At 44.3% G+C, this 15,014-nt stretch overlaps 1 protein-coding gene and 1 non-coding gene across 8 annotated transcripts in view; one reads left to right on the top strand and one right to left on the bottom strand.

Moving 5' to 3' along the window:
* KANK1 (KN motif and ankyrin repeat domains 1) overlaps nt 1-15,014 on the top strand; it is a 180,436-nt gene that overhangs the window by 164,203 nt on the left and 1,219 nt on the right. For 6 of the 7 annotated variants that reach the window (XM_074361652.1, XM_074361651.1, XM_045504977.2 and 3 more), the window contains 8 exons: nt 2,151-2,348; nt 3,019-3,127; nt 4,300-4,542; nt 5,978-6,065; nt 9,042-9,261; nt 11,630-11,772; nt 12,301-12,501; nt 14,554-14,652. In XM_074361652.1, the coding sequence (XP_074217753.1) occupies nt 2,151-2,348; nt 3,019-3,127; nt 4,300-4,542; nt 5,978-6,065; nt 9,042-9,261; nt 11,630-11,772; nt 12,301-12,501; nt 14,554-14,652 (1,301 nt within the window). The remainder of the gene's footprint in view (nt 1-2,150; nt 2,349-3,018; nt 3,128-4,299; nt 4,543-5,977; nt 6,066-9,041; nt 9,262-11,629; nt 11,773-12,300; nt 12,502-14,553; nt 14,653-15,014) is intronic. The other variant, XM_074361653.1, reaches the window with a different exon arrangement.
* TRNAV-AAC (transfer RNA valine (anticodon AAC)) lies at nt 502-573 on the bottom strand. The gene has a single exon. It is a non-coding gene; the product is annotated as a tRNA-Val (tRNA).

Genomic DNA, 15,014 nt, shown 5'->3' with positions numbered 1-15,014 from the left:
ATCAGAGCCTCACGTGGATGGGTCAGTGGGGATGTCAGAAATGCCCGTCACTCGGCCCCCTGGCCCAGACTCTCAGAATGATTTTCTGGCGGCAGGTTCCTGGAAATCTGCATTTTAACAAAAATCCCAGGTGATTCTTATGAACCATGGAGTTTGAAGAGAAGAGTTTTTGAGTTTCATAGTTCTTTTACTTCTGGTTGTCTCGAAATACAGTCAGTCCTTAACTTTCTGTTCTTCTCAGGATCTAAGGGATTTCAAAGCTTTACTTTAAAAGATAGAAAGTTGTGATCAAATTCTTACCGCATGACATTTTGGATAGATTTAAATTTTTATTTGTATTATTAGGTTTATAATGCATAATTTAGGAAATAATAGAGACATAAGAAAAAATTATAATAACATATAATTCTTTCAGCTTTAGAGTCAGTTTTTTTTAGGGTTTTTTTTTTTTTTTTTCTGTTGGGGAGGTAATTGGGTTTATTTATTATTTATTTCTTTCTATGGAGGTACTGGGGATTGAACCCAGGACCTCGTGCATGTTAAGCATGTGCTCTACCACTGAGCTACACCTACTTTTTCAGCTTTAGAAAAGCACTGTTAAACAGATTTGCTGTATATCCTGCCAGACTTTTTCTAATATGTATACATACAAATATATTTACAAAAATAGGTGTATTTTCTCCATACTATTTTATAGCCTATGTTGAAAACTCACTAACACATGATCTCTTCTTTCTGTGTTAATAAATGCCCACCTACATCAACATTTTTAATGGCTGAACTAAATTCCTTTGTATAAATGTACCAGAGCCTATTTCACCACGGTGTGAAATCTGCCTGTTTTTACTGTTTTACACATGGAAGCGATAAACATTTTTTTGGTATTTTTTGTACATCCTTAGGGAAAATTTTCTAGAAATCATATTGCTTAGCCAGAGTTTTTAAATTCATTTTTAAAAGGTGATTTTTGAACACAATTAGTCAATATTCACTATAGAAGAGAATGGCAAATACAGAGAAAAGTTAAAATTACCAGAATTTCCAGGTAACTTCCCTCTCTCTCTCTCTTTATATATATATGTTTAATAGGATCATACCATACATAGAATTTTATTATCTACTTTTCTCATTTAACCATAGATTGTAAACACCTGTCCATGTCAGCCACATTGAAAATTCTGTGCTATACCTATATACATGAATTACATAGTAGTAGTTAATCCAATTTTTCTGTTTCATCAGTGAACAAATATTAAACACCTAGCATATGCAAAAGCAACCTAGAAGATGTGAGAGAAACAAAGTTGATTAAACGTGCGGCACCCTCAAAATATTTACAGACTCAAAGGGAATCTGAGACCATCACACGAGTCAGCTAGTACCTTGTATTGTAGATCTTACAAGAGAGTCTTAAAGGTGGGCTGTGAGAGTTGAGAGAAAGGAGAGTTAATTTCGGGTAGGGGGATGAGGAGGTGAAGGGGGGGCTTGGCTGTGAGAGTGGGGAAGAAGGAGCGTCACCGGGTAGGAGAGAATAAGGCAGGTGTGTGCTGTTGGCAAATAAGAGACCCTACTTTCTACACTGGGGGGAGTTCCATCTACAGGGATGCAGCCCACACCCCCAAAAGGACCGCAGGCCTAGTGGAAAATAAACTTGGAGAGGTAAGTTGGTGCCAAGTGTAGATGGTGTAGAATATCTGGCTAAGTGGCGTGGACTACGTTTCCTGAGCCGCGGGGAGCTTTTTAGCTTTTTCAGGTTATGTTTCAGCTGGAGTTAGGATGGGGTTTGAGCTGAGTTCCTCTGCAGAAGAACGGGAGAGGGGGCATAGTGAAGGAAGAGGGACAGGCAGGATGCTGTGCTGGGGCCCAGACCCAGGCGAGGTGGCGGTGCCAGAACAGAGAGAAGAGGGGCACTGTGAAGCTAGAACGACTGATCTGGATGTGGTCGTGAAGGGAAAGGTGCAGAGTCAGGAATGCCTTGGAGGTTTGACTCTGGGTGGCTTGGATAGTAGTGCCAATTATGCAGAAAGAAAACACCAAAGAAGTACTTAAGAAAATGATGAGTTGCAAGAATCTTTTTTTTTTTTTAACCTTTTAGTCTGTTTTATTTGGTCCAAGCATCACACGCTTCTACACCTTCTCCTTCCTGGCAGGCAGTAACTTGGAATGCACATGCAAGTGTGGGAGCCTTCAGTCAGGAGGACTCTTGAACCCTCGAACATCCCGGGATGAGCTAGAGGTGAGGACCACGGAAGGGAAGCCCATCAGCTGCCAGGATGCCTTCCCTGCTCAGGAGGGCACGCCGTCTCCAGTGAACCTGACAGACGACCAGATGGCCGCTGGCCTCTACGGTAACTCTCTTTACTCACAGCCCTTCTCAGCATCAGCATTCTAGGACCAGCCTTGCCAGCATTCCCATCTAATGCCAGTGTGTCTTATAAACTGACCTGGAAGAACAGTCACACTGTTGTTAGGCAGGTGGGCCTAGAATATCTTTAAATTAAGATTGTGGAAGAAAGACATGCAGTCTCCTTAAGAAAACTCATCTGATGTTGCAAATTACAAAATTTTTCAAACAACATTTCACTCTTTCATAGTCCGGCAGGCAGAAATTTTTTTCGAGGTTATCTCAACTAAAAAAAAAAAAAAAAAAAAAAACACTAATAATAATCCCTGTCTTAGTGCCTAGATGGTTTTTTAGGGTCAAGCAAGTGAGACACGGCATCACTTGATAAACAGTAAAGCCTGACACAGATGCTAGTCGTCACTGCTTTTGTTATGTCTGGAACGACTGATGGACTTTTTTTTCCAGTTAAAGAATGTTATTAATGGAACTTTGAATTATTTTCTTTGCACACACACAATTTTCCAGTGGATTTTGGGCATGTTTCTCATAGATACATGCCAGGATCTGTATTTACATGAATAAAAAAATGTCCATGAAGAAGGAGTACTTATTCACTTAACTTTCACGGGTGTGAGTTATATTCATTTTGGTCACCGTGGTTCACTTTCTCACAGTATGCACAAATAATGAAAGCGCACTGAAGTCCATCATGAAGAAGAAAGATGGCAACAGAGACTCAAATGGAGCAAAAAAGAATCTTCAGTTTGTCGGCATTAATGGAGGGTAAGGAAGGATGGTGATGCTAGTGGTTATACGTGGTCTGTCTGTTTTCTTTGCCTCCTGCCTACTCGAGTCGTGTTAAAAGGTGCCTTGTCTGGGACACTGCCCCATCTGGGTGACGGACGATTCCCTCCTCAGAAGGGTGCATGTGGGCTTCTTTTCTCTCTTCTTGCTGTCTTTAAGGATAGATCCCTCTTGAAAGGATAGCTGATGAAGCTGAGTGATTTACATCTTCTCGCCTCTGGTCTGAAACAAATGGTCTCTAACAAAAGCGGCAGCAGCAGGCTCCCCGCTCTGTTGGACAGCTTGTACTTAACCTGTGTCAGAACTCAGCAACAGACAGAGACAGAGTGCATCACTCCCTGGGCCAGTGGTAGCCACCCACTCTCCAGAATGGGGAGTTGTTTCGCTTAATCTCCGTGTTTACAAACAAAATTGTAGGGCCTTTCATCTGAAGAGTAACCTCGCCATGCCATCAGTTCTTTTCTAAACAGAATGTGTGTTAGTTGTTAATTCTTTCTCTTTTAATTGGCCCAGGTAAATAGGTAAGCCTGTTTGTCCTCCTACAGTTGAATCAAAGCAGTTAATCTGTTAATACACAGCCTCAACAAGAAAGCAGTAGTGCAGAGTTAGCTGAGATAATATTGATAGTAAAGTGTACCACACAAAGATTTAACTTAGTGCCTGTTTTCCAGATCTTTTTATTGAGTAATGTGGCCCACATTTTTAGAGGGCACGTACCAGAAGAACAATTGGTTACCTACATAATCTGTTCACCTTGACACTGGGAGAATTAATGGAACAAAATAGGAAGAATGAAAGGGAGGAAGAAAAGGATCAGGAAAAATGAACAGCTGCAGACCTGGTTTCCACAAAATAAGTTTCCTTTCATTTGTACTAAGCCAGAGGTGCTATAGATAGGCACATACACTATATATAAAATCTTTTCTAAAAGTGGTATACGATACCAATTGGCAACCTAGGTTATCCCTTTTGAGAACCCATTGACAACCACCAGAGTTTTAGTAGACCATATTCCAAACTTCAGAGTACAGGGTCTAAAACCACTGGTGAAATTTCTGGAGTCAGTTAGCAACTTTACCTTTATAAAAATTTCTGTCACTGGGTCTTTATGGGCACACCTCGCATCTCCTGAACTCCCAATTGCCACCTAGGTATGAAACAACTTCAAGTGATGATTCCAGCTCAGATGAAAGCTCTTCTTCCGAGTCAGATGACGAGTGTGATGTCACTGAGTATCCTCCTGAGGAAGAGGAGGAGGAAGAGGAGGACGAAGACAGTCGGGGGATGGCGGAAGGGCACCATGCAGTTAATGCTGAAGGTTTCACGTCCACCAGGGTGGAAGATGAAATGCAGGTTCCAGAATGTGAACCTGAGAAGGTGGAAATCAGAGAGAGGTGTGGTACATTCCCCTCCCCTCCCCTCCCCCTTCACACATTTGACGTACTTTGGCCTGGAATTGGCCAGCTAGGAGATTGTGCAGTTGTATCTATAACTTTGGTCTCTCCAATCTCCAAAGAAGAGCTAAACTTTACCTGTTCCTCAGAAGTATGTACATCTTGTCATGATACTAATAAATACAGATGCATAAGTGATAACTCCTGGATCTCTTATGGTAGTAAAGAAAAGATCCTGATAGCTGTTCACCTTTGGTTCTTTAACCATTTGCTACCTAATTTTATATGTGGGGTCACCATCCGCCTAACTGTTAAGCTCCACTAAAGTTTACATTGTTTGAACAACCCACCTTATATTTAAAGGCACGAATTAGAACTTTTTTGCCGTCAGCATCTTGCACATTTCAAAGTTCCAGTTTTATCATTAGCCATTTCTCCTCGTTCAGGTGTCAGTGCTGTTATTACAGGATCATTGTGTGTGAGAGGAACAGCTCTTGGCCTCAACCAAAGGTCACATTTACTATAGAGATGATGTGACCCGTCACATGTTCGCATTTTGTTGCTCCCTGAGTGATGAGGGACACCATGAGAATGGGTTTGGGAATAACATAAAGAACAGCTAAAATACCAAATAAGCACTCTGGTTGGCTGACACAGGGACCTGAAGGTGTAGTCGACTGTGAAAACCTAGCAAGTACGAAATTGATGCTTATAAAACAGAGACGATAGAACAGGTGGACGTTTCAGGGTGGTTTTTACCCGTGTAAAGTATAAATAGAGCATTTCAGAAAACTTACCTCTATTTAATCTGGCAAAAGAAAGTTTCCTGCATTAACACAAGGTAAGTGTCTTTAGTTTGTATTTCCAAGTATTTTCAAACGTCTCAATATCTTGACATCTGTTGCCTTTTTTTTAACAGCTTTATTGAGGTATAATTTACATACCAAATGTCCCCTGACTTTTAAGTTGATATTTTCATATGGGTTAAAAAACATTTCTTGAATCATCAGATGTGATTTCAGATGTGTGATTTACTGGTCAGCATAGTGGGTATGTGGTAATTCAGACCTCTTCAACCCTTGAAGACTAAAAATATTTTTAGAACTTAGAACTTAGACTAAACTTAGCACAAAAGCAGCAAAAAAAAAAAAAATCTCCAACTATTATTCCATAGTACCACACAGGCCATGGGGTGAAGCCGAAAGCTACCCTTGTGAAAAGACCCAAGCGCTGGCTGGAAGCGTTGGCTCTGTGTGGTAACATCAGCCCTCGGGTGCCTGGACTACCACCAGGCAAGCCCCTAGCACCACCACGGCCTGCCCAGGTTGACTTGGGACCTCTTGTCTTGTAAAGGGTTCTGGAGTTTGAGGTAAAGGTGCCTTTCTTTTTGTAGCCAGTCACAAGCTCTCTTTCTTTTATTTTTTCCCCCTTTTAGATATGAATTAAGTGAAAAGATGTTGTCTGCCTGCAACTTGCTGAAAAACAATATAAATGACCCCAAAGCTTTGACCAGCAAGGATATGGTGAGTCTGACCTGCAGATGCTGTCCCCAGTCAGCACAGAGCACCTGAGCAGACACCACCCTTAAGGCATCTCTAGCCTGCCCCTGAGCTGTTGTTGCCTGCATGCTTTCCCCCAAGACTATTTATAGCATGTGTGGGCAGAGTGAGCACGTGTGCCCTGCTCGCTGGACCGCACTGTGAACATTTCCCTCAGGCCCAACTTCATACATCCTTTCTCCACCCTGTACTTTTCCTGGGGGTGGTGCATCTGCAAGGCATATACTTGCATGTGGAAGGGAGGGCTAATTGCAGTCATTCGTCATCTTTCTACATGTTCTGCTGTTTACAGAACCTTGTGATCCGGGGAGCAGAATCCTGGAATTTTTTGTTCTTTAAGTTAGCCTGTGTTTTCAAAAGAAACCTATGTTGGCCGAGGTCAACATTCCTTTTAGTTATGAAACTGCATATTATGTTCTGGTGTGGGATACAGGCAGGCACTATTTTTAAACCTAGAAATAACTGCACTTGTCATCTTCTCACAGTTTTGAGAGATTCAGAAGCAAACAGCAGAGAGGTCGATGGTTGCTTTAGGGAGCATGAATGCACAACATAGGACAGGTAGATGTTTCCTTGGCAATGGTGAATTTCATGTCGTTGCCAAGTATGTTGCTCTCCCATGCACTGGTGGTGTTTAGATGTGCAAGCTTCTTTCATAGGACGGACCAACCTTCTGGTTGACAGCTCTGTTCAGTGCATTTAGAAAGTGTAGTATCATGTTTTTTTAGGTGGTCGTGTGCATTTGAGTCTTTGCATATTGGTGGTAGATTTAATACGAAGTTTTATGCTGAATAATTTAAGTCCGCAGCTAGTGAGAAAGTTGATTCATAGGTCTCACAAGATTATAGACTTATGAAACCAAAATGTGGGGACCAGAAGGGACTTATGCAATTCTTTAATGCTAGAAAGACAAATAGTTTCCCTTGTACAACGAGCACAGTCTGAGGAAGAATTGGCGATGGCTGTCACCGGCCTGGGAAGTGTGTGGGTGGTGTGTCCCTGAGGCTCCTCTATTCTGGTTCATCCTGCTTTAACTGAGGCACTGAAGATTACAAGTCTTGTCTGGACTGTCAACTATCGGTTAGTGCTGGGGCTAGATTATACCTTTCTTGAGTACTGGTCCATGTTGTGTTTATCCGACCCGGCTAAATCATATTACCTTATTGTATAGCTTCTTTTTTTAAAATTGTGATATTGTCCCAAATTTGTTTCTATTGCTATAGAAACAAATTTATCAGAGCCAGCTGAGTCTTGACATTCAAACACATGGCAGTGATGCTTACAGAAGGAAGTACTAAATGAAGTCCCTGGCCTGGGGGGACATGGAACTACGTGCTGGACTCCATCAGTATAGACTAAGTGCCTGTCTGTGCCTTGGTCACAAATAGTAAAACCATGAAAGGTCACTGTAGTGTTAATATTTCCCACTAGATTTAACCTGAACTTAAAACTGGTGCTTTCAGACCCCAGATTTTATAGCCATAATACATTTTTTCTTTTATCTTCCCCAAAATACTAGGTTACATGGTCCTCAGGGAGGACTTTACACTTCAGCAACCTTAGTTGTCAATCATATTGTTGGGCGCACGCTCCATGATTGGTGCATATTTTTGTTAATTGAATATTTATGCAGTGAAGAGGTGTTTAAAGTACTGTGCTGTGAAAAGTAGCAGACATGTGAACGGTGAATGGTCACAGTGCCAGGGCCGTGTGACCGTATCAGGACACTGAATATGTAGCTTTCACAGAGTTCGACACCCAGATAACATAACTTCCCTTCCTTCTGTGTGAGGAATCTGAAGAAATTGAAATCTGAATATGCGAAAGAGTGGGCAGGAAAAAAGAAAAATTAGATGAACTCTTTCCTGGCCAGGACCCTTCTCATCCAGTGTCCCAAACTGTCACGGAATGGGCTCCACCTGAATAATCACTAGCAGGAAGGTGGAGAGATGGGTGTTCTACAGTCCCACTTCCACCTTTTCTATAGGAAAAAGACTGCATGGGTTCTGGTGCTTTTGACATAAGCTTTCTGTCTTTCTTGATATATTTTTAAACCTGTAAAGAGCAAGCAAAGCATGAATGAATGACAGACTCATATGAAAAGCATGTGGTTTTCCCCATCACCTGCAGTGGCTCTGCACAGGCTACATTGAACTTCATGTCCAAGTTCGGCTTGATGAAACAAGTTCATGTGTCCACAGCCTAAGGGAAGGCAGGTGGGGCTGATGGGCAGATGCAGATGTTCCTAATGAGAAAAGTAATTTGTTCCAGGCCTGTGTTTTAATTCCCTCTCCATGGTTGAACATTTGTATTTGGGATTGGAGTAGGAATTGGGTTTGCTGCATGGTTATGGCCTCCCAGCCTGGTGCCGTGGAGATGCTGAAAGAGTTGAGGTTGGTCTGGATAGGAAGGAAGCACCATAAGTAAGAGTGTTAAGTAATTTCTTCTGTCCTCATTGCAAGGCCAGCGTAACCCACATAACATCAATAGCTCAGTAGTAAATGGATCCAGGCCTAAGTGGTTTACATGTACTGCCTCATTTGTCCTCGTCACAAACACTGTGATCATCACAAACACTGTGAAGGAAAGGTATTTTTATTATCCCCGTTTTGTAGATGAGGAAACTGAGGCACAGAGTAAGTGTGTTCCCCAGTTAGCAGAGCCAGAATTTGAACTTTGGTGGCATGACTGTTGTATAGTACTATATGACTTGTTTTATAGAAGTTAGAATATGAGTGTGATTTAAAATTAGGAGTGATATTTCTGTTTGGTGTTTGAGGCTTCACTTCGGGCTCTGGGTTTCATTAGTCTTTTTTTTTTTTTCTTTTGAGAGCAAATTCTAACTGCACACCCTTTGACTATAAAAGGCCTGGCTTCGCGGGCTTTCAGAAAGGTCTATAAATAGAAGAACTAATGGCTGATTGCTCGGTGTTTTGGCAGAGATTCTGTCTGAACACTCTCCAGCACGAGTGGTTCCGTGTGTCCAGTCAGAAGTCCGCCATCCCGGCCATGGTTGGGGACTACATAGCCGCCTTTGAGGCCATCTCCCCCGACGTCCTGCGTCACATCATCAACATGGCGGACGGCAACGGCAACACGGCCCTCCATTACAGCGTGTCCCACTCCAACTTTGAGATTGTGAAGCTGCTCCTGGACGCTGGTACGTGGGCTGTCCCGGTCTCCTCACCAGCACTCAGTTGTGACTCATCTTGAAGGAGCTGGCTGATCCACTCCTCAGTCCTGTGACCGTCCTAAAATCCTTTTCATTGCTTTACCCCATGATGTGGCAAGAATCTCATCCATGAGGCATTCATGGGAGGCCTGAAGTTTAACACAACAGGGTGACACGATGCCATGTCTGTTTTGAAGTAAGGTTTTGAGGATATTCTTGCCGCAGTCCAGTTGCATTCAAATGAGGTGTGTCCCTGGTGACAGATAGGACTCATGTTCCCTCCTGCACTGAATCATGCAGGCTTGGTGGTTCACTCTCAGGGGGCAGAACACTACTCCTAGGGCCGGAGTCACAGCTTTGGTGTTTGCAGGCTGCTGTTTGTCTTTGCTGCATGACTCCTCTCCAGCAGCCTTGCAGAGCTGAGCCGTCAGTCAGGATGGGGACCAAGCAAAGCCACTGTAATAGATTGTGACAGAATTATCAGCATTCCCACCAAAATACACCGTTACTGGGGAATCAGCATAGAGCAAAGAAAGTGTTATTCTTATATCCAAACCATAGTAATGAGAACAGTGAAAATTCTTGTTTATAATTGAAACTTGCCGTTCCAAGATATGGTCAATGGATGTATTAAACATGGAGCAAGTCGTGGTACATAGAAGGATCCCCTTGAGAAATAGTGAGCTTTCAACATTCTGTTCAGTGGAACAGCCCAGTGATAGATTTAGTCCCCAGATCACATCTTTTATTTATTTTTGAAATCGATACTTTTATTTCTAGTATGTGACTGATACAGAATTCACAGTACCACAGTCTAACTAGTGGGAACATAATGTGAACATCTGATTTAGAATATGTGATAAAATTGTCCAGTTTTCCTATACTGCTTCTTGACCCAGCTGTCCAGTTTTTTCTGCTCTGTTTTGGTGATGTTGGATTAATGCAGAAAAGAAACCAGATTTACCTTTTTTTCTCTTCTAAGTTTGCTTGTTCCCAGTATAGAGGCCATGTTAGGATAAAACTGCTTCCATCTTACAAGAAGGAATTCCAAGCCTCCTTCCCTTCAGACTTTCCAGACTATAAACAGAGCTGATGATACTATCAGCCCGAGTCACTGGTTAGACAGAGAAGTGGATAATATCCAGGAAAGCTGAGAACAGGATTTCAGGATTGCTCCTGAAAGAAACAGTTTAATCTGCTCTTGGAAAATTTGCATGGACATGATAATTTGGTAAATTAAATGATTTTAATTCCATTGTTGGATGACTTTGCTTCATCACTTTTCTGGATTTACTTCACTTTTTATTGCTCCCCATTATAGACTGAGATGGTGGCTCCATAAAGTGTGTTTGTGAATCTAGGATACCGCCGCGTCAGCGAGGATCTGAGCACCAGAGACACGGAGGAGCCTCCATGTCTGCTCACCCACTTCTCCATCAGACAGCTTTTTTTTTTCCTTTTCTATGTTAAAAAAATATAAATGCCATTGTGTAAATGCCATTATGTCCCTAGTATGCAGTTGTCTTAGAACTCAGTTTCCACCGAACGGCTACCGTCTCTTCTCACTCCTGCTGATGGAAACATCCTAAGCACTTTAATTATGTTTGATCACACATAAAAAGCTGCTTTCCTGCACTCTCCATTCCCTTCATTTTTTAAGAAAGTGCTGAAGGAATTTAAAAACGCCTGGAGGCTAATTTAGCCCCCAGGACTCTGTAAGAATTCTAGAACTAGAAAAGGTCTGGTTTATTGGGTCTTGGAGTCCCGGCAGTGTCTGAGGTTTAGTTGCAGTTGCTCTCAGACCAGTTCCTAGAGCTGAGTGTCATGTGACTGGAAGTCTGCTTCCAAGGGCCCAAACGAGTCAGAGCAGCACACTCGGGGTCTTGGGTGAGCAGCGGTCTGTGAGAGCACAGCACCGTGGCCAGTGTTGCCTGCATGTGCCTTTACGAATACTTCTTCCCACTGGAGCACTCACCGCCTTGTTCACTCCAGAACAGTGATCTCCTAGATACAGATTAAGGTCTAGATCTCACATTATTGTTTATTCTTCAAAGCAACCATTACTTAGACCAGCCTCCCAGACCGCCAAGCTGTTGGAGTTCAACCACCAGTTGCAAACAAAAGTGCTGTGAAAGCTTAATGTCATTTCTGTTGCTTCTGGCCTCATGAAATAGAAAAAAAAATTTTTTTCTTTGGTTTGATATGAAAACATCTCTCACGTTTCCTTCTGAACCACTGTGGAACTTTGCCTGAGGCCATTTCTCTGGGCTCTTCCAAGCTCTATACCTTCAGTTCAAGGGGACAGCTGATGCTGTTCGGAGGTGGCTCCTCCCTACAGAGACTCCTGTCTTTGCAGATGTGTGTAATGTGGATCACCAGAATAGGGCAGGGTATACCCCGATCATGTTGGCTGCCCTCGCCGCCGTGGAAGCAGAGAAGGACATGCGGGTTGTGGAAGAACTCTTTGGCTGTGGGGACGTGAATGCCAAAGCCAGCCAGGTGAGCGCACTTGCTGCAGCGTGTGTGCTGCCTAACACAGCTCTGACCCTCACAGGTGCCCCCGCCGTGCACCCTGAGCCCAGTCCATGCGGCCGCCTGCTGGTCCTTGAGGACCGAGTACACCAGTGAAACACGGGTTTCACTGCACATTGGAAACTTCTCCTCCTTTGCCTTGCATTGCCTCTGCTTGGTAGCTTCTTGACTGTCTCTATGCAGTACTGTCTTCATGCCAGGCAGAGTGCCCCTCGTCCAGATGTGTTCACACTTGACTTGTAATGATCCCCTGAACATTTCCAGGTCCTTACTATCCTCAGACAGATCCTCCAAGCTAAAGGGAAAAATTGACTCATTACTTTATAACCTAACTTAATAGCTCATAGCTCATGAGAAACTAGTTTCTCCGTGCCTGCCACCACCCAGCCCCCAGTGATTCCACGTCCACTTTTCCCCTGTCATCGCACTCCCTCCTCCCCTCCCCCCAGCATAGCCCCATGGACTTCTGAAGTCCGCTGTCATTTCTTCCCACAGGCAGGACAGACGGCCCTCATGCTGGCGGTCAGTCATGGGCGGATAGACATGGTGAAGGGCCTGCTGGCCTGTGGGGCTGACGTCAATATCCAGGACGACGAGGGCTCCACCGCCCTGATGTGTGCCAGCGAGCATGGGCACGTGGAGATCGTCAAGCTGCTGCTGGCCCAGCCAGGCTGCAACGGCCACTTAGAGGACAATGTAAGCTGCCTCTGTGGGACCTCCATGCCAGGGGCCGCAGGGGCACAGGGAGGGCATTCTGTGAGTGTTGCTTGATGGAGGAGTGAGCAGATTCTCCTACATTCTCCTCAGGGATTTGTGTTGCCATCCAGGCCACTTCCCTTCACAGCCCAGCTTGGCAGCATTTACTGGGTGCAAACTAGTACTCCCATTAACTGAAGCCAAGGGCAGAAAGATGAATAGGCCTGACCCTGGAATTCGTAAAGGAAGAAGGTGATGGGCATGTACGAGGACCAGCGTCCAAAGGGAGATAAGAGAATTTTACAATACAGAGTCACAGTCAGCGTGAGCAGCTGCTCAGTGCACCAAGAAGAGAAGGTTAGGTCTCAGTCCATGTGGAAACCCTTCAGTGGGGCCCATCAGAGAGGGTAATTTGTCTCGTTTCATCACCTTCTTTTGAGCACATCTTCCCACTCCTTTTCCAGCTGTTCCCATCATCGTCACCCTAATCTTCCTCTCCCAGTTCCCAGGCTGTCCCATCCCAGACAGCCTCTTGAGTGGGAAACATTTGAGGGAAAGCTGCTGCTTCTGGGTGTCTCCAGACCAAAGGGGTGGAGTACCGATAGGTCAAGACACAGGAACTAACATTTGGGTGGTGACACGGTTCCGAGGTCCAAAGGTCCCAGAGGCCGGGCAGGGTTGGTTCTGTTTTTCAGAGTTTATCTCTGTGGAGCACAGGTTTGAAACGGAGCTTTCATCAGCTCGAAACACTAAAGGGTTAGAGGGAAAACACCCTCCTTTGTGCTGAACCTCAGATCCCAGTGGGCCCACACCAGCAGGAAGAGCAAGTCAGTGCAGGAATTTACTGGCACGACGGACTGACTGGCTTCTGCGGCTGCAGTGGCCTCCCCAGGAGCATGAGCTGCGGTTGTACCAGGCTCCCCACACCTCTCCTGCAGCAGGGTCCATCTCCAGCTATCTTTCCTCAGGGACAGTCTGTCATGTGCCCTGTTTTTGTTTGTTTGCTTTTACTTCTACTCTCTTCCAGCAAATAGCAGCTTGTAGATAGAGTAATAAGAGGCCACTGAGCCACAGTGACTTCCTGAAATCCTGGTCACCTCAGTCTGTTGTCTGCCTCCTTATTCTTAAAGGAAAAGGAGGACATCCCACTGGCCTCTGGAAGAAGAGTAACTCCTAGAGTTCACAGAGCAGGAGGGAAGACCATGAGGTTCAAACCACACACAAATTGTTTCCTGCTGCTGGTGACCAGAAAGAAATACTTTTTCTAAGACTAGACAGAAAATACGTTGTGCTGGGTTTTTTGTTGGTTTTTTTTTTTTTTGTCGTTTTAATAGTATTATTACTTTTGATTGAGATACAGTGGATGTACAATATGCTGTTTTTTGTCCTTATGTATCTTTATATCCATTTAAATTCCTGCAACTTAATGGAAATCAAACATTTAGCTGAAAATAAATTTTCCCTCGTATTTCCATAAGATACATTTCTGCAAGTCAGCAGGATTCAGTGCTTCCACATAGATGTGACCTGTTGCCTTCTGTAGGGGTGCTTAGGGCTGTAGGATTAGCTCCCTCCTCAGGAGGAAAGTTAAGAGATCCTTGGCAAACTGCAGGGCATCAAAGTATACACCATGTTCCTTGACTGCTCCTTAGCAAGTGTAAGGAAAAAAAGAAACTAAATTATGTTTCTGCCCCCCACCTCCTGCTGCCCCCTGCTGGAGGGCAGGGTAGTTTAATTAGAGTTTGTCATGGGCAGTGGGCTTCTGCTGAGGCTCCATGGTGTGCAGATCTATAAGCTGAGCATGTGAGGCAATGACAGAGGGGATGGGGTGATTTCTCTTCTTGACTGAGGGCAGGGTGGGGGCTGTGCCTCTGTCATCCTTGTGTCCTTCAGGCTTAGCACCTCCAGGTCCAGAAAAGTTTCCCAAAGGACTTAACAAATGGCTAGACTGGAAAACCTTATCTAATTGAGAAAGTCTTGAGTTGTTGCCTTTTGGCAGCCTGGAAGTTTGAGAAACCCAACCTGGTCTTGTTGTTTTCATCTCATCTTAAGGATGGCAGCACCGCGCTCTCAATAGCCCTGGAAGCAGGACACAAGGACATCGCCGTTCTTCTGTACGCCCACGTCAACTTCGCCAAAGCCCAGTCTCCGGTCAGTGTCGTGCACCTGGCGTTTGTGAACAGGCTGAAAGCCACCAGACTAGTGGGCCCCCTTCCTCGGGGAGTTGACAGGAGATGCAGGTTTTATGGTGATTCTGAAAATCAAAGTTTTAGTCTGGAACCTAAGAGTTCATCATTTTTGTCCCGCCCAGAAGGCCAAGAGTGCTAATGGTTAGTGCAGCAGAGGCTGGACGCCTGCTCGTCCTCACACCCTCACAGGAAGGGTTTATTCTGGGCAGAATTATCCAAATGGCACATCCTGAGCCCATAAATACATTTCACCACCTTCCTGGATTTTTCCTTAAGCAGACAGTGATCAGCAGCCTGTGGTCCCAGAGTCCACTCTTAGCAGGA

This window comes from Camelus bactrianus, chromosome 4 (genome assembly GCF_048773025.1).
Source record: "Camelus bactrianus isolate YW-2024 breed Bactrian camel chromosome 4, ASM4877302v1, whole genome shotgun sequence".
NCBI classification, from domain to species: Eukaryota; Metazoa; Chordata; class Mammalia; order Artiodactyla; family Camelidae; genus Camelus; species Camelus bactrianus.
The sequence above is the reverse complement of the archived record's forward strand: the minus strand, read 5'-3'. Positions and strand labels throughout refer to the sequence as shown.